The sequence below is a fragment of the Muscardinus avellanarius genome (assembly GCF_963383645.1).
Source record: "Muscardinus avellanarius genome assembly, chromosome: 1".
NCBI classification, from domain to species: domain Eukaryota; kingdom Metazoa; phylum Chordata; class Mammalia; order Rodentia; family Gliridae; genus Muscardinus; species Muscardinus avellanarius.
Genome location: NC_137786.1, coordinates 160,216,085 through 160,236,232, shown reverse-complemented (window position 1 = coordinate 160,236,232; position 20,148 = coordinate 160,216,085). Strand labels below are relative to the sequence as shown.

The 20,148-nt window shown below is 37.5% G+C and overlaps 1 protein-coding gene across 1 annotated transcript in view; it reads left to right on the top strand.

Annotated features, from left to right (window-relative positions):
* Positions 1-5,298: 5,298 nt before the first annotated feature.
* FAT3 (FAT atypical cadherin 3) overlaps positions 5,299-20,148 on the top strand; it is a gene marked incomplete at its 3' end in the record, with an annotated part of 543,245 nt that continues 528,395 nt past the window's right edge. Inside the window, exon 1 of the mRNA XM_080689108.1 lies at positions 5,299-8,602. Coding sequence (XP_080545234.1) covers positions 5,314-8,602 — 3,289 coding nt within the window. The 5' untranslated portion in view covers positions 5,299-5,313. The remainder of the gene's footprint in view (positions 8,603-20,148) is intronic.

Genomic DNA, 20,148 nt, shown 5'->3' with positions numbered 1-20,148 from the left:
CCAGTTTACCAACACAAACTTCAGCATTGGCCGATTCGGAGCTATACCAGTCATTTGGCCTCAGTGATGGCTGCCACTACCACCCCCATTCCCCCCGCCCCCGCTCCCATTTTGGTCTCTTGTATTTATTAATTCCCCTAGAAAGAAAAATCTGTATGCCCCTCTGAATCCCACACCAAGACTGTGCTAACAGAGAAAAAGAGGGCTGGATGGGGACACACACCCGGACTGCCTCTGAAAAAATGTCTCCAAGATTAATGGTGCGATGATCTCTTTGGAGATTGTATAAAATTATTGATTATGTTACTACGTCTTGAAAATAGGCTCTGAGGTTGGAACTAAGTGCTTTCTTTAAAATAATCTAGAAGCAGTAGAATAAATCAATGTTTAGAACATCTAAAGCACTATAAACCATCTTATTGGCTTTACAAACAGATGGGCTTCAATGCGGAAAGCATAATACTGTTTTTTTTTTAAAAACTCAAAATGGTTTTGGTCTGGGCATGCTAAAAAAAGAAACCCAAATTTTATTCTAGTATTTACTTTGCAAAATTATATCAAATTCCTAACTTCTAGCACTCATGTATTCCCCAAATCAATGGAAAAACTGCAAGACATAATTTATGCCAGATAGGCCTTTTTATTTCTTATGCAAAAATAAAAACACAAGATCCATATGAGACATTTCACTTTTAACAACTATAACTGACAAGCTTAATTCTGCTCATTTTTTGTGGGGGGAGGAGGAATTAAGTCCAAATTTTAGTATACCAGACTAGTGGTTCATTTAAGCTTGTTTTGAGTACTTTTGATTTACATTTAACTCATTTCCAGTAGGAGGAACAGGAAGTTAAAGATGTTCCAGTGGTGTATCTTGCTAAAAAGTAATTCATTAGGTATGCAAGAGTATAAATATTTGAATAGTTACATTAATTTTTTTCCTATCACAACAGCATTCTTTGCCTTGAAGGATTCACAGAAGGGCCTGAAAGAGAGAGAGAAAAAGAAAGGAGAGAGAGAGAGAGAGAGAGAGAGAGAGAGAGAGAGGAAGAAGAAGAAGAAGAAGAAGAAGAAGAAGAAGAAGAAGAAGAAGAAGAAGGAGGAGGAGGAGGAGGAGGAGGAGGAGGAGGAGGAGGAGGAGGAGGAGGAGGAGGAGGAGGAAGAAGAAAAAAAAAAGAAAAGAAACTACCCCTCTAGCTCTAGGGCACTCACAAACTACTCAGAGGGAATAACACCACGAGGAGTAATAATGTGTCAGAATAAGAAAATCACTTCAAAGTAACGACAAACCACATTTCTAAAATGTTACATAACTCAGTGGACGTTTATTCAATGGACACATGTTAAGGTTTGTTATTAGCTCTGAACTTTGGAAGAACTGAGACTTGGTAGTAGTAGATTTCTTCATTCTTACGGATCTCTGTTTCTTCGCTTGTAAACTGAGGACATAAAAACAGGTTTATCTTTCAGGCTCCTTTTAACCTACATAAGTTCTGGATTTTGCTTCCAGAAGTAAGATGTGCTTATTTGTGGAGGTTTGGATACTGATCACATGAAAGCCTTGGGGACCTCTGGTTACTACACTGTGTAACCAGTAACCTCTGGTTACTATACTATGAATGCTCTAATTGCAAGCCAGTATTGCTTATCACTCATGTGGCTGGCATACATTGTACTGGATGCCAGGAACAGAAAGATGCACTAATGTGTTTCCTCCTATTGGTTTCCTTCAGTAGGGGTTCAGGGGGAGGATGGGGGCAGAGTCAGAAAAGTTCAGCTGAACTGAATTGACAGCTGGGGAGGTTTTCCCCTTTGATGACTATGGAGTCCTATTCCTCAGGCAAAATATCAGCAAAACTGCTCTCCCAGGCAGTCTCTGCAGCTTAAAATGATGAGTAGGAAATGAAGCAGAAACTGAATTTGTATTTCCCTGGAGCACTTCATGGGTACTTCCAGTGTCTCACTTCCTTCATTTCTTTCTTTCTTTCTTCCTTCCTTCCTTCCTTACTTACTTCTTTCCTTCTTTCTTTCTTTCTTTCTTTCTTTCCTTCCTTTCTCTCTCTCTCTCTCTCTCTCTCTCTCTCTCTCTCTCTCTCTCTCTGTGTGTGTGTGTGTGTGTGTGTGTGTGTTACTGGGGATTGAACCCAGGAGAATTCTACCTTTGAGCCATACCCCCAGCTCTGTTTCATTTTATTGGTATTGGAGGTTGAACCTTGGGGCATTCTGCCTCTGAGCTAGACCCCTATCCTATTTTACATTTTTTTTTTATCAGAGTCTTGCTAAATTAGTAAGGTTGACCTCAAAGTTGTGATTCTCCTGTCTCAGCATCCCAAGCACTGGTAGAACAGGCATGTGTCACCACACCTGTCTCCCATTTTATTTTTTTAAATTTTGAAACAGTATCTCACTGCATTGCTGAGGCTGGCCTCCAATCAATGATCCTACTATGTCAGCCTCCCAAGTACTAGGATTACAGGTGTGAGCAACCACACCCAACCTGAGTTTTCCTTTAAGAGAGCATAACCTGGTCTTTGCATCCCCTTACAAAAGTCTTTCTTACTGCACCATGGTTGCAGTCAACCTTCAAATAACTCCACTGCTTTGGAGCATTTTCAGCTAACTAAGAGAATCTATTGAGGCATGTAGAGAATCATCAAACTTTCCGCTAGTTCCTATCTGTGTTCACTACAGAAGAGTCTGTTGCTTTCACATTTCATTTCAGCATGCTCCACAAATTAGGCATCTCCATCTGAGCTGGCCCTGTGGGGTTCTCCATTCTACTAGGTTGGACATTCCAAATTATGCATCCAGACAATCCCTAAGCACATCATTTCTCTAACAAAATTTTCTCTGAAATAACCAGCAGCCCATTGTCACTCGAGGAACCTGGGTCATTAGCCTGGATCCTCCCCTGGCTCCCTGAGCCTGTGCCAGACTCTTCCTGTTTCACATACTTAGCACATGCGGCATTTCCTAAAGACAGACAAAGGAGTCGCATAAGAAACTAATTTCTTTTATAGAAGGTTATCCCCTTTCTGCTTTTCATTTTTTCTGTCTGTTCTATGAAGTCCTTATATTAAAATTGCCTTTTCTACTTGCTACTTAATGTTTACTAGATTTTTCAGCAGATGATAGCAGTGAAGCATATTTCATCCTCAGTTAGAATCCAGCATATCCCTAGGGCTTTTATTTATGAGACCCTCATGTAAGTAAAGCAGAGCTTGAAAGAAGTAGGAAAGCCTTGGGGCAGTGGAGGGGTGGGAAGGGAGCCAAGTTCTCATCCATATTCTGCTACTCAGGAAAGGAGTTTTGGTGTCTTCATCTACAAAAAGGATATAGTGATATGTGTCTTGCCAAGCTTGGATTTAAAGTGTTTTAGAAACAGAAACAAAATATAGCTTGTAATGTTTTAAGATGCTAAAGTTCTAAAGAGTATTGTTTAGCTCATAAGCAGCAATTATAACTAATCTAAAGCCGGAAAGGAGATGACCAAAGAGAGATGCTTAATAGGTAATATGTTTGCCATTAACAATACTTGTTGACTGGTTCAGTAGAAACAGATTACTTCATATGCACTTCTAGGAGCCTTAGTTTTCTTTTTTGCTTACACATAATTTAGATTATTTTGGTATGATGGGGAAAAGCATGATGTTAGAGTAAGAAAGCTCGGGTTCTGAGGTCCTGCTTTTCTTCTTACCACCTGGGTGATAGTGTGCCAGCTAGATAGGGTAATTTCTTTAGCCCTCAGTTTTCTAATATGTAATTGGGCAAATAATATCTATGGCTTAAGATTTCTGTAAATATTAAATATAACAAAGTAGGGATATGACTGGTATAGTGAGTCGGTCATTGTGTGCCCTTAGATGGATTTATTTCTTTTCCCCTTTATCTCTCCATTCCTTGTAAGGAAAAAGAGAAGAAAATTGCCAGGGCTGTAGCTTCAGAGTATGGCCTGGTGTAAGAACTTCTAGGTGGAGATTCCAAAATGTGAGCAATTAAAGTATAAATAGACTTACCAATTCCTTGTTAAATAACCCTTCCCAGCCCTACCTTTTCATTTTAAAGATCTGGATGATTTTACTAGTTGTAATCTACATGGTTATAAAACTGTAGAAAATGAAAAAAAAATCCTCAGTATTCATTGATGAAAATAATTGGCTTTACTTCTTGTAATTTCTTAAATTTTCTTGCAAGAAATCACTTTACCTCTCTTGTTCTGGGCAGCACGGTCAATTCCTGGAAGAGTGCCCTCTATGCTTTGCTGAATGGTTCCATGTTCATTCTCATAGCATTGGTTTATGCATAAATCTTGATCAGTTTTAAGGCACAATAAAAGATGGTACCACCTCCAGGCATTTCTTTGAAATATAATTATATAAAATTATTTAATCATTGGTAAGCAACATTCTTTGAAGAAAAATTAGAAAATGCAAACATGTCTACAAAAATTTCAATAGTTAACATTTTCAAAATAAAAAAGATACAGTTTACGTACAGATGTTAAAATAGTAAAAGAATCATACCACATAGACTGTTTGATGATCTTTGCTTAACATTATTTTTCACTGCATCTGAAAATACATGTATTTTTATCATTATTGTTAAGTGACTGTATAGTGTTTTATGACTATACCATGATCTATTTATTATTGATAGTTTTTTAGTATCTTTTGTTTTTATTGTTTTAAACTGTTTTGTAGTGAATATATAGATATAAATATTCCCATAGGGTAATTACATAAAAGACAATTCTAAATCAAAGATAAATGGTCTTAAGGCCTGCAATATGTATTTTTAAATTGACTTTCAGTAAACAAAAATTCTTGAACCAATGAACAATCCCATCAGCTGAATGAAAGTGTCACTTGAAAGAAATTCAAACAAATAAGATTAAATTCTAGTGAGTTAAAATTTGTTATTATCTAGTGATGGTGAAGTTTCCATTTTTGTTATTTTTACTTTTACACACACACACACACACACACACACACACACACACACACACACACGATGGAACCCAGAGGTATTCCATTTTATTTTTTATTTTGAAACAGGGCCTCACTGAGTTGCTGTGTGCCTCCCTGAATTTCTGGGGTTGGCCTTGAACCTATGATCCTCCTTTCTTGGCCTCCCAAGGGATTAGAGAGATGTTTTGCCACACCCAAATTATATTAATATTTTAATAAGAAGATTGTATAGTTTTGAAAAGCACTGTTTTGTAATCTTATTTTCTGTTCCTTCTTCCACTGTCTTCTAGGTTAACTTATCTTTTTTTCTCTCTGTTCCTCTTTCCCAGGATGGAAATATGATGTGATGGATATAATTATGGGACACTGTGTGGGTACACGACCTCCTTCTTGCCTCATCCTCCTGCTTCTCAAGCTTTTGGCCACTGTCTCCCAGGGGCTGCCAGGGCCTGGGCCCCTGGGCTTCCACTTCACTCATTCCATTTATAATGCTACAGTGTATGAGAATTCGGCAGCGAGGACCTACGTCAACAGCCAGAGTAGAATGGGCATCACCTTGATAGATCTGTCCTGGGACATCAAATACAGAATAGTGTCTGGAGATGAGGAAGGCTTCTTCAAAGCTGAGGAAGTGATCATTGCAGATTTCTGTTTTCTAAGAATAAGAACTAAAGGTGGCAATTCTGCCATACTGAACAGGGAAATTCAGGACAATTATTTATTGATAGTAAAAGGTACTGTCAGAGGAGAGGATTTGGAAGCATGGACCAAAGTGAATATCCAGGTTTTGGATATGAACGATCTGAGGCCTCTGTTCTCACCTACCACTTACTCTGTTACGATAGCAGAAAGCACACCTCTAAGGACTAGCGTCGCCCAGGTGACTGCAACCGATGCAGATATTGGTTCCAATGGAGAATTCTACTACTACTTTAAAAATAAAGTTGACCTCTTTTCAGTTCACCCCACAAGTGGTGTCATCTCTTTAAGTGGGAGATTAAATTATGATGAGAAGAACAGGTATGATCTGGAGATTCTGGCGGTAGACCGGGGAATGAAACTCTACGGCAACAACGGAGTGAGCAGTACCGCAAAGCTTTATGTTCACGTTGAACGTATAAACGAACATGCCCCCACGATCCAGGTAGTCACTCATGTTCCTTTCCCGTTAGATAAAGAGCCAACATACGCAGTGGTGACTGTAGATGACCTAGATGAGGGAGCCAATGGAGAGATAGAGTCTGTTTCCATCGTGGCTGGGGATCCTTTGGATCAGTTCTTCCTGGCTAAGGAAGGAAAGTGGATGAATGAGTACAAGATTAAAGAGAGGAGGCAGGTGGAGTGGGAAAGTTTTCCCTATGGCTACAATCTCACTCTTCAAGCAAAAGACAAAGGTTCACCTCAAAAGTTTTCAGCATTCAAGGTAGTCCACATTTCCAACCCGCAAAGAGACACTGTCCCAGTTAGGTTTGAAAAAGAGGCTTATGATGTGAGCATAAGTGAGTTCTCCCCTCCTGGCGTTGTGGTGGCTGTAGTCAAATTAAGTCCTCAACCCCTAGACGTGGAATACAAATTATCTGCAAGCGAAGATTCAGAGTATTTCAAAATCAATCCTCGGTCAGGTCTTATTGTGACTGCACGACCACTGAATATTGTTAAGAAGGAAGTTTATAAACTGGAAGTAATAAACAAGGAAGGAGATTTAAAAGCACAAGTTACCATCAGCATAGAAGATGCAAATGACCACACCCCAGAATTCCAGCAGCCACTGTATGAAACTTTTGTGAATGAAAGTGTTCCCATAGGAACAAGCATTCTGACCGTTTTGGCTTCCGATAAGGATAAAGGAGAAAATGGATACATTACCTATAGTATTGCCAGCCTGAATGTGTTACCATTTGTCATTAACCAGTTTACAGGGGTTATTAGCACAACTGAAGAACTGGATTTTGAATCCTCTCCAGAAACATACAGATTCATTGTTAGAGCCTCTGATTGGGGTTCACCATACCGCCATGAAAGTGAGGTAAATGTGACCATTCGAATAGGAAATGTCAATGACAACAGCCCTCTCTTTGAAAAAGTGGCTTGCCAGGGAGTTATTTCGTATGACTTTCCAGTTGGTGGTCACATTACAGCTGTCTCAGCAATCGATATTGATGAACTTGAACTTGTAAAGTACAAAATCATTTCTGGAAACGAACTTGGTTTCTTTTATTTAAACCCAGACTCGGGTGTTTTACAGCTTAAAAAGTCACTGATGAATTCCGGCATTAAAAATGGTAATTTTGCTCTCAGAATCACAGCAACCGATGGAGAGAATTTTGCAGACCCCATGGCTATTAACATTTCTGTCCTCCACGGGAAAGTGTCTTCAAAGAGCTTCAGTTGCAGAGAAACGCGTGTGGCTCAGAAACTGGCAGAAAAACTACTCATTAAGGCAAAAGCAAATGGGAAACTAAATCTGGAAGATGGATTTCTTGACTTTTATTCAATAAATAGGCAAGGACCACATTTTGATAAATCTTTTCCTTCTGATGTGGCTGTAAAGGAGGATCTGCCAGTTGGTGCTAACATCCTGAAGATTAAAGCCTATGATCCTGACTCTGGCTTCAATGGAAAGGTGCTATTTACAATATCTGATGGAAATACAGATAGTTGTTTTAATATTGATATGGAGACCGGGCAACTTAAAGTCCTTATGCCCATGGATCGAGAACATACAGACCTCTATCTCCTTAATATCACCATCTATGACTTAGGTAATCCACAGAAATCTTCATGGAGGTTACTAACCATCAATGTGGAGGATGCTAATGACAACAGTCCGATTTTTCTTCAAGACAGTTACTCAGTTAACATTCTTGAGAGTTCCAGTATTGGTACTGAGATTATTCAAGTGGAAGCCAGAGACAAAGACCTGGGTTCTAATGGTGAAGTAACTTACTCAGTCTTGACAGACACACAGCAGTTTGCTATCAATAGCTCAACCGGAATTGTTTATGTAGCTGACCAGTTGGATCGGGAATCCAAAGCAAACTATTCTTTAAAAATAGAAGCCAGAGACAAGGCAGAGAGTGGTCAGCAGCTGTTTTCAGTTGTCACCCTAAAGGTATTTTTGGATGATGTCAATGACTGCTCCCCGGCTTTCATTCCTAGCAGCTATAGTGTGAAGGTTCTGGAAGATCTCCCTGTTGGCACTGTCATTGCTTGGCTGGAGACCCATGACCCAGACCTTGGATTGGGAGGTCAAGTGCGTTATTCTTTGGTCAATGACTATAATGGGAGATTTGAAATAGATAAAGCAAGTGGTGCCATCCGCTTGAGCAAAGAGCTTGACTATGAAAAGCAGCAGTTCTACAACCTCACAGTTAGGGCCAAAGACAAAGGACGACCTGTCTCTCTGTCATCAGTTTCTTTTGTTGAGGTGGAAGTGGTGGATGTCAATGAAAACCTTCACACTCCCTATTTCCCAGACTTTGCTGTTGTTGGATCTGTAAAAGAAAATTCACGCATTGGAACAAGTGTGCTCCAGGTGACAGCCCAAGATGAAGACTTAGGGAGGGATGGAGAGATCCAGTATTCCATCAGGGATGGCAGTGGTCTCGGAAGGTTCAACATTGATGACGAAAGTGGTAAGTTTAATATTTTGTACCAGAAATGTTGCTTTACCTCCCTCAAATCACCAGCATGGGACAAGCAAAGCTGCAGTAGGGCACTAGAATAGAATGATGGATGAGTTTGCATTTGGTATAAGATGGTGCAAAGTAAAAGGTTTTCTTAGAATTTGCCGGCTTATAAGATATATTTATATAGGAATAGCCATGATTTCTAGTGGGAGTGCTAGTTTTGTTTTGTCTTTATTTCTCTTGTTCAGCACTTTTGCTAGCAGGCTACCATTTGATAAGCATAAGTAATTGTCACCTCTGTTGATTGTATTCCTGACCCTCACTAAATCAATGGCCCTGATAAAGTAAATTACATTTGAATTGGCTTTAAATTAGAAGTGTGAAATGGATTTTCAAATGGATCTTTTCCATTTGAAAGTAAGACTTTGCTGAAGTCATACTGCATTAATGGCTTGGTCTTTCATGTTTAAAGGGTATATCTGTTCCTTGCATGTTGGGCATCTGTTCTGTGTCTGCTCCAATACATGGAGCTTTTACAAATGTTTCTAAAATATAGCAACATGAATTTTACATATTTTATTTATAAAAATTAATCATAAGATTTTATTAATAAGAATTGATTTTTATAGAACTATGAACATATGAAACTAAATAGTTCCAATGTTTTCATTGCCCTCTACCTGCTTTTTTATTCTCCATGATAGATACAGGTATAATTTAAAAAATACTTGGTATTACTTTTATTTGTCTCTAAATGTATTTACTCCAAGACATATACATGTATGTGTGTTTCCTTATTAGCACTGTGTATTTTTCTACTCTGAATAGATGATAGGCATCTCAAGGGAGGGGATGTGTCTTCTCTGTTCTTGTGTAAATGGAAATGTTCACTGTTTATGGATTTAAAAGAAAAAAATGTATTTATTAACTAGTCTTCTACAATATTCACAGAGTGTTTTTGTTCCTTATTTTAGTTCAGGCTGCTATAATGAAATACCGTACTTTGTGTCTTAAACCACAGATAATCATTTCTCAATTCTAGAAGCTGAAAGTCTGAGATCAGAGTGTCTACATGGTCATGATGAAGGCCTTTGTTTGAGTTTTCAGACTGCTATGTTCTTTCTATGTCTTTACATGGTGAAAAGAAAGAGGGCTTTGGTCTCCTTCTATTTTTGTAATGCCATTGATACCAACATGAGGGCTATACCCTCCTGACTTCATTTAAACCTTATTTCTTTCTAAATGCCCCACCTCTAAATACCATCACTTTGGGGATTAGTACCTCTTATTATGATTTTTGAGAAATACAATATTCAGTCTTCAACAGTGCCAGTGATGATGATGATGATGATGATGATGATGATGATGATGATGGTTAGTGGTGATTTGAACAGGTGGTAGGAGAGGTCATTGTAGAGATGCTAACAGTATATTCATAATACTAAACAATGGCATAAAGGTTTTAAAACTATATTGAATATTGGGTAAGCAGTTGTATATGCTATCTCAATTTTAAAGTGTAATTTTTGTTTTATAGATTTTTTTAGCTTTAATTTTTATTGGTACACTGTATTCATACATCTTCATGGAGTATAAGATATTAGAGGCATACATGCACACATCACTCATTTATCCCTTCCCCAATTCCCACCCCCTTCTCATGTTTGGCTTAATGATTGACTTCAATAAGTTTGTGAATGTACATCATGTACATTAATTATGACCGATCTAAACTATAAAAATAATCTACATAGCCATAATGAAGTCAAGCTTCAATATCAGGAAAATTCATTCTTTTTATTGATATACAGTGTTTTATTTTTATCACTTATGATTTGGTTGAAATATATTTCCATCTTTAAAGGACACATCGAAAACAGGGGAATTACCCTTCACTAAATCCCTACTCTGTGATAAAGCTTTCCTTCTATTAATGACTTCCCTGAACCAGTGTTTGAAGGGTTTTATAGTCAGGCCTTATTTAATTTTCCCAATAGCCTCATGAGGTAGGTAGGAATAATGATCGGCTCATGAACCTCAGATCAGAGCAAGCAGGCAATTTGGAGCTTAGTTTTAAACTTAGCTCTGAGTCACTGAACTATGCTGTGCTGTCTCGAATTGAAGGTAAGTATTGGCTCCTCTGAATGTTCCCTAGGATACTTTAATTTGGTGTTCATCTAAAATCTGCAAGGAAATTAAATCTTAAACAGGATTCAAAATCCTTAAGACCCTAGACTCCTTGGCTGGTGGGCTTGACCATTGATTACCCTTTCTATTCTTTATAGTCCTGTTATTTGTATAGCTCTCAAGTGACCACACTGAGCTTTGTGGCACAAATGGTTGTGGGTAGGTAGGTCACTGAGAGATCTTGAGCTGAATCATTAATCACTGCTACCTATAGCACTCCATCAAACTGCATTGAGTTGTTTTCATCTGGAAGTTGCATCTTGGTCTTACCGGATACAGTGACAGACAGGAACAATTTGGTAACTGGCCTAGATTTTTCCTCTATCTGCTATTTTATATTGTTTTTTTTTTACCATGTCTGTTATTTTAGAAAATGTGTGTATGATTTCATCTGAAAATAAAGCCGTTCTTATAGAGCTTGCTACCCTTTGCCTCTATTGAAAAAAATAACTCAATGCTCTACATTTGTTTCATTGCACTCTAGATTGTATAAAAATAAATTTTATTATCAATGATGTCGCTTAATTCCTGACTTTAAAAGTTCTTTCCTGTAAATATGAAACTTCTTTGAGTTGAAGCATAACTAAGCCTGAAGAGTGTACACATATCCATTAGAGGACCTAAGTTGGATCTGGAACCTCTATTTCTTCAGTCCTAACCCAATGATCTCTCCTTTCCACTCATTAGATATGTTTGTTATTTTCCCAGAGGTTTTTTTAAATTTTGAAACTATAGTAGCAATTTTCTTTCCCCTTTTATCATTTCATTTTGTCCCCTTCTTTTAGTAAATAAAACTAAGGTTTTTCTCTTTATTATTGGAAAAATGTTTGGGCTTATTCCTATGGAGTTTTTAATGAAGATTAGCATTTATATCTAATAATATTCTTAGCCATATTCCTTCTTTCCCTCTCACCCAAGAAGCTTATGAGAAATGCCTGGATTGTGTCAGGAGAATAGATGTGTTGAGGAGGAGTTTGGCAATTGTATGCCCAGCATACTTACTGTATACAGCAATTCAATAAGTCATCACCATGTGCTATCAGGTCCCACTAATGTTGAATGATTAGTCAGCTCTGTGTTTCCAGGTGCTAAAAGTTATAGTTTCATCTGCTGGCAGAGTCAGTGCCTTCTTCACTCTGTATGTATTCCTGACTCTCAGGGCTAAATGCTGTTGTCTTCACTTGAACTGTGGACATAGAATGGCAAACATTTGTCTCAATTTTTATCTTTTAAAACCTCTAAGTCACCTGCCAAAGGTCAGTCAATGGCTAGCCCTGGATTACCGGTTCTCAAATTTAGAGTACACACGAATCTCCTGGAAAATTTTTTTAACAATGCACATTCCTAGGCAATTTCTCAAGGGTCCTGATTTGTTAAGTCTGGGGTGGGAGCCCAGGAATCATTCCAGCACTCAAAGCATTCTTTCTACATGTGTTACCAACCTCAATTTGCTTGCGTTCCTCAGAGAATGACTACCAGATTATATCTTTTCTGTCAGGCCTTCCCTTATTCTTCTGAAAGTCAGATAATTTAGCCCATGTCTTAGATATATTTCTTTTCTAATCAAATTTTACAGTCCACATAAATCTTTTATTATTCATCAGTGGTGATCTTTCTCTGAATGCCTTTCCGATGGATCCAAAATCTATTTCTCTGCTTCAGTAATTGTGGTGCTTTTGTTCTGTAAAAGTGCATATGTTGAGATTAGTTAATGCATTTAATGGTTTTATGTTCTTGACATTTTTTGAAGCTCATGGAACAAAACCATACCTTTGAAATTCTTTACCATGCCCAGGCATTTAATAAATGTTTTATAATGTTCACAGTAAATGGATTAACTGGGGACCCTCAACTACAGTGGATTTGATCACAATTTAAATTACTAGTCTGTAAGATGCAATTTAATCATTTTTTTCCTTTTTCAAAGAATGCATTCTTATTCTTTGGCACAACAGGGATTCATAATCGTGACTACTCAGAAGCATTAGAAGGTTTACATAAAGAACACATTGTGTATTTTAAATTGTGATTTTCTATTAAAGTCTTCTGTAAGCTACAAACTTAAGCTACGATTTCACCATTTTATTTACTTGAGGTTATTTAAAAATAGTTAATTGAGATGAATAATTTTCAGCAGTGTGAGACTTTAATCATGGATAATTGGGAAGATATCGTACCATCTATTATTACTAATTACTTTATTTGTTCCATTTACCAAGGTTCTTTTACGTACCAGACACTGTGGTAGGTGCCTTTAAAGTACTCTTTCAAATTGTCACAGCAGCCCGACGAAGTAGTTTACTGAGGCTTTCCCAATCAGGGTTATGTACCTGGTAGTTCTCAGTGCTAAAATTTGAACTCCAGCAAAACAATATTCAAATCTCATGTTAATCACAAATTTGTTAAGCATTTGCATTAGTTAGGTGTTTTGTATTATTGCTTTAAGACAAATGATCACAAACTTCACTGGCTTATTAAAACAAATATTCTCTTTTTCTGGAGTCTCTAAGAGAACAGCTGAAGCAGCACTGTTACAAGCTGTGGACAGAGTTGCCATCTGGCCCACATGCACTGATTCCAGGATGCGAGGTTCTCAAGTGTAGGATAGCAACACAGAGGGCTGATAGAGATTTTCAGTGCCTCATAACATAACTGATCCAGGTTCCAATAACCAGAGCAGGTCATGAGACTAAGCTAAGCATCCCGTGGGGAAGAAGAGAATACTCCTTGCTATAGTCTGAATGTTGGGGCCCTCCTAGAAATCATATGTAGGAACTTAAAACCCAATGTAAAATTATTGAGATGTGAAGCCATTAGCAAGTATTTAAGTCATGAGGGATACACCCTCAAGGATGGGATTAATACCCTTGCAAAAGAGGTTCCAATTAGCTTGTTTGCTCTCTGCTATGTGAGGACACAGATAGAAGGTATCATCTATAAAAAAAAATGGTCTCATATCAGACATTGAATTTGCTGGCTTCTTGATCTTGCAACTCCCAAACTCTACAACTGTGTATAATAAATCCATGTTATTTATCAATCACCCAATGGAAGGTTTTTTTTTTTATAGCAGTCCCAATGAACTGAAACACATCTAAGGAGAGAGAAGGGGGGAGGTCTTTATTATCTATCATTAATTGAGCATTAGCTCTGTGGAAGGCATTGGTCCAGGCAGTATGACTCACAGAGGTGTTCTTTCCACAGTGAGAGGTTTGCAGGTCTGTCTGAGGGTCAGAGTGCAGCTGCAGCTGCTGATGCTGGTGTTAGTGGCAGCAATGGTTAAAATTTACTGAGTTCTTTGCAAAATGCTTTTTACAGATGTTCTCATTCAGTCATCCCAGGAGGTAGAGACAGTTATTTCCTTGTTTTTTACACATCTGGTGTTATATGAGGAAAATCTCACATGCACAATGCATATGCATTCACATTAATTTTCCTTTGTATTGTGGCTCTACCAAACATTTCTCCAATATGGCTTAGCATAGAATGCTCTCTTTATTCTAAATGTTTTGACAGAATCAGCAGAGGCTTGGGAGATCTACTATACACTTGGATTCAAATAGATATGTGAAAGAGTTATCTCAGACACATTAATTACTGCTATTAATTATTAATTGCTATTTTAGAGATATAGATTACTCCAGTGATAAATATATAAAACTTTATAATTATGTTCGGTGATATGATAGCTCTCTCATTTGCCTCTTCAGACCCACTCTTACCCTTCTTTCTGCTCTGTGTCCAAGGGGCTGAACTTCATGGCCAGTGGGCTCTTTTTCTCTCAGACAGTGGTCAGAACTTAGTGGGGTCAGGGTATTTGTGCTTGTATTGTGGGTTGATTGCATCCCTTAACAGTTTCTTGATGTTACTGAATCATTTATTTGTTTATTTTGGGAGGTTGTTTTTGCTTTGCTTTCCCTAAATTATGGCTATACTTTTGTGAATAGCCTCTTTCTTTCTTTCTTTCTTTCTTTCTTTCTTTCTTTCTTTCTTTCTTTCTTTCTTTTTTTTTTTTTAGGGGTACCAGGGATGATGGAACCCAGGGACATTCTATTTCTGCCTTATTTTTTATACTTTATATGAAACAGGGTCTCACTGAGTTGCAAAGGGCCTCACTAAGTAGCCGAGGCACAGCCATCCTACTGTCTCTGCCTCCCAAATGTGGGGATTACAAGTTTATGCCACCATGCCCAGCTTGTAAATAGCCTATTTCTTAAATGTTCCTCTGCTACCTACCCGTTTTTACTGTGCCATCTCTTTTTCTGCCAAGATCCCTACTGATAAAAAATATTTTCTTATGTAAATATTCCTAAAACAGATTTTCAGCTTAAATGTGTTTTGAATACTGACTTTTTTTTTTCAATTCCTATTAATTCTGGTTTCTGTAAAGTTGCTGTGGTATATCGGCACATTTACTGCAGAAGTGGTAGAGAGGTAACGATTATCCACTGCATTTATTCTAAAAGGTAAGAAAGTGAAAACAGAGACCTTTGTCTTCCCATCTAACTTGCACACTTCACATGCTTTCTACAAACAAAGGACAGCTTTTGCTTTGCTAAAGTCCCTGTCATTAAACATTGGAAACAGAAGGGTTAGGATGGGTGATGGGGATCCAGGATCCTTTAAACTCTTCAACATTGTGATGCTATGCTAGCAAACAAATCTAAGTCCAATATTATTAATTTGCTATATCTGATCATCAGCTTGTCAAGAGTGGGTGCATGAAAATCAAGGAAGTAAAGAGCTATATTGTTAGAATAACTTGGTAGGTGTTTTTTTTTTTATCAGTGCAAAAACCATTAGCCCCTGCCCACATATTTATAAGGGAAATCATTAATCATAGTAGCATGTCTATTGTGTACTATAAAATAAGCTTCCATTTTCTTTTATTTAGAGGCACCAGAAATCATATTTATCTGATAGATGGATATTAATCTTTCTAGCTTCTTTTCAGATTTGTTTTTCAAACTTTCCTGGTGACTTCTCTTTGACAAGTTGAAGAGTAAGACAGATGTTATATAGTAGCTTTGGTGTGATTCACAACAAATCCAGATTAAATGGCATTCCCTGTCCTCATTATATTTTGAGGTGATATATTTTTTTCACTCCCACCCACCTAAATCAAAGGAGGCTCATTGAATTTTGGTCCAGGCTTGCCCTTAAATTTCCCCCTGGGGACCAGTGCAGGCAAAAGAGAGAGATGAAGTTCTGATCAAATGACAGCAGAAACTTTTCTTGGCTGTAGACTTTCTGACCATAATTACTTGAGAGGAAAAAAAAAATAATGTTTCCCAGAGGAACCCTGAACACTCTACACCATTTTGATGAACTTAGGAATTATCATGGAAGCCAGGTGGGAGAGAGGATTAGAAGCTTCTGGAAAATAACAAACAGCATGTTTTTATTGGTCTTTGCAGCAGGTGCCTTCTTCTTGACCTTTCCTTAACTCTTGGCTGCAGGTAATTTAGGTTTTAAGAGAAGACTGAATTCAAATCTGTAATTACGTCTGCACTGCGTACTAAACTTGAGCTGCTATTGTCCCTGAATTACCAGTAAATGATAAAAATAAGTAAAACCATTAAGAGTAAACTAAATGGGATGTCAAGCCCATATAATAAAATCTGGAGAGGCTTTTTTCTGTAAGTAGTCTTCCTTTTATGTTTAATTATGGACTTTGCAGTGGCTGATTGTCCATTCATGTCAGGGTCCTGTTTCCCCCAGTAGCACATAGGCTGTATTATTTTTATTTATTCAATTAATATGCCGGGTGTGGTGGCACACGCTTGTAATCCCAGCATTCGGCGGGAGGCTGAGACCTGAAGGATCACGGTTCGCGGACAGCCTCAGCTACTTAGTGAGGCCCTCCGCAACTCAGTGAGACCCGGTTTAAAAATAAAGAATAAAAAATAAGGCAGGGGGTGTAGCTCGGAGGTCACATCCCCCTGAGTTCCATCCCCAGAGCCACACACACACAAAAAAATCAATTAATAAAGAGTGAAATTTCAGATGCTTAGAAAGTAAAGATTAACAATCAGTCAAATGGTTTCTTCTTTATATCAGTGCCTTTCTAAAAGGTTGTAAGACAAATTTATTGCCTCTGTGACTTTGGATTGCTTGCATTTCTAAAAAAAATTTTTTTGCAGGTGTTCTGCATGCATGTTGAAGGATATTTTTTTTTTTTTTTTTTTTTTTTTGGTGGTACTGGGGTTCCTGGAAGCCCTTCTACCTCCGGGATACACTCCCACGGGCTACACTCCCAGACCTATTTTTTTACATTTTTATGTGGAAACAGAGTCTCTTAAGCCAGCGAGGCTGGCTTCGAACCAGCGCGATCCTCCTGTCTCCGCCTTCCAAGCGCGGGGATTACAAGCCTGCGCCACCACGCCCGGCAGGATATTTTCATTTATTATTACAGTTGGAAGAATTATAGAGTTTAATAAACATTTATGCGATGCCATAGCATTCACAATGTTTCATTGAAAAGAAAATAGAATGAAAATGAAAATGGGCTGTAGTCTATATTTTTAGCTTGCCATTTTATATGAAAGCATGTCTTTCTACAGACAGAATCTACAAAGAGTTGCACGTAGGATTTAGTTCAATTTGTATTGAATTTTGGGCATTGGTTTAGGAATTACTGAATAAAATAGGACTCTCCAAATTTTCCCATTGGACATTGTAGGATTTAGTGGCTCCTCTGGGCTAGTCTTTGGGATTAAATTTGCAGATTTTCATTTGCATAGTATAGTTGATATTGTAGTTGATTTTAAAAATCAATATTCTAAGGAGAAAAAAATGAAGTAAAATAGCATTGAATATTAAATGTCTTGATACAAAATGTGGATAAAAATTGAGAGAATTAAGGTAAACTTTTTAAGCACAACACACACACACACACACACACACACACACACACACACACACACATTAAAAGGTATGTGGCAAAAACATAAAGACTGTAGTTTACCCTCAAGGTCTATACAATTCTATTAAAATAGAATTTAAATAATTTTCACTTTTTTTTTTTTTTTTGGTGGTACTGGAGTTCTTGAGTTCTTGGAAGCCCTTCTATCTCCGGGCTACACTCCCAGACCTATTTCATACTTTTTTTTTTTTTAAACAAGGTCTCTTAAGCCAGCACTGCTGGCTTTGAACCTGCGCAATCCTCCTGTCTCTGCCTCCCAAGCGCTGAGATTACAAGAGTGTGCCACCACGCCCGGCATTTTCAAAATTTTTTATTTACCTGACTACTCCCAAAGTTCTCTCTGTTTACTTTCACTTCCTCCTTCCTTCCTTCTTCATATTTTCCAGCCTTCTTTTGTTCTTCTTTCTTCATTCCATTCTCTTCATCTTGCAGCTATTCTTTGTTGGTATAAAGGTTTGCATCAAAGAGGAGACATAGATGATTGAGTCAAAGATCGGTAGTTAAGACAGAAAAGCACGCCACTGCAAACAGCGTGATACATAAGTTATACAACATAAATGAGTTGGCTTTCATCAGCCAGCCAGCAGGGTGACTGTGGCCTCCGCATCACCCTTTGGCCTTGTAAGACAATCTTTGCAAATTCCAATCCAAGGAAATATAGTATATGAGATAATTGGAATATTAAAGTGAGTTGATGATGATATATAAATATACTTAATTGTAAAAGAATACCTAACCCCAGAAATAAATCCAGGTTTGGTGGGGCTTAAAGTCCACAATTGAGTGAGTTTTTTATGAAAAAAGAAAATTATAAAAATAAAATTATCATATTTATTTAGAACAAGGAAAGAAGCTACAGTGATAAAAGTTTCAATTTTCACAAATACCAGAGATATCATAAAACTCAGGAAAAGAATATATTTTATTGATTAAATGTCTGACACATCTCTCACATACTTTTTCCTGCATTTATAATTGTATTTTTTATTTTTATTGGTGCACTGTAGTCATACATCTTAATGGAGTACAAGATGGTAGAGTCTGACATGAACATATCACTCAATTAGCCCTTCCCTTATTCCCACCCCATTCTCTTCCCCCTTCCTCCGTCTCATATTTGGCTTAGTGACTGACTTTGATATGTTTGTGAATGAATATCATGTATAGTTTTATTTTTGGGTTGTCTGCCTCTCCATACAATAATAACTTTGTAATCATTGCTATAGAAAATATAGACAGATTATTTATTTTTTCCTCATTGTGGCTGATTAAAATTTATTTTTCATTATTGAGAAGTTACAAGTGTTTCTCCAGAATCACAACTTGTTACTGGTAATGCTATGTAAATTTCTAACATTTGCATTAAATTTGGACAAACTTCTATCAAGATTCTTTTTCAAAAAAGGTGTTACAGATATTCTTACTGTGATTAATATTGCCATAGGTCTATGATAAAAAAAATAGAAATTTCTATTTCCGTGAATCTGATCAACTAAAGAAAACAAGTCATGATACATTAATAACATGTAGGCTGCATTAGACTTGCATTTTGACTGTGTAAGTAAGAATAAGATATTCCAATAATATATTTGTGTGTCTAATAATTAGGGAATTTTCCTCAAATAGCTTCTGGCCTTGTATATTTTGTGAATAATTTATTCACCACCATGGTTTTGATTCTCATGTGGCCACAAGAAGGTATAGTTATGTGGTGGTTCAGTTTTGATTCTTTCATGCTGTGTTGGATGCCTCAATGCAGTGGATAGGAATGTTTTTGGAAATCATTCCTACACTGGGAAGGCTAACAAAGGTTTGTCTATACATGGAATTAATGGGGAATCACATAAGTAATTCCAATAAATGCAAACTAAATGTAATCTCAACTCAACTCTTTCTTAGATCCCCCAAATGCCTACAGCCACTTTGCCTCATATGATGCAAAATGTAATGGAGAGGAAGTTGGAGGGGAAACAGAAAGAAGTTTTGAATTTTTGTGGTTAAATACATTGTTTTTGGAATTTTTTTTAAATGTCTGACTGCATGAACCACTTTCAGGATTGTCTTTATGTCTTGAAAACTTTAGCTGTAGTAGCTTCATGTTAAATCTGTATCTTCCCAGCAATGTTAGCCAAGAGCAATTTTTCTGAAAGGAGGAAGCCTTCAAGGTCATTGGAATGAAGGACTGAAGTGGACCAGAGTGTTGAGCATAGTTCTGGTTTGAAGACTGGACCAATGACAGTACATCATCAGGTCTAAGGTGTTTGCTACTCATATAGCGATGACTTAGCCAATGACAAACAGTGCAAAGAGCAAAAATTAAAGTTGCAGAAGAGTGGATTTAGCTCCCTGGTTTGTCTCTGTAAGTCAAGGAAGGGCCCTGGACATTCAACTTTTGGAGGGAATGAAGTCTGCAATTTTAAGAACTATAGAGCCTTGGGCT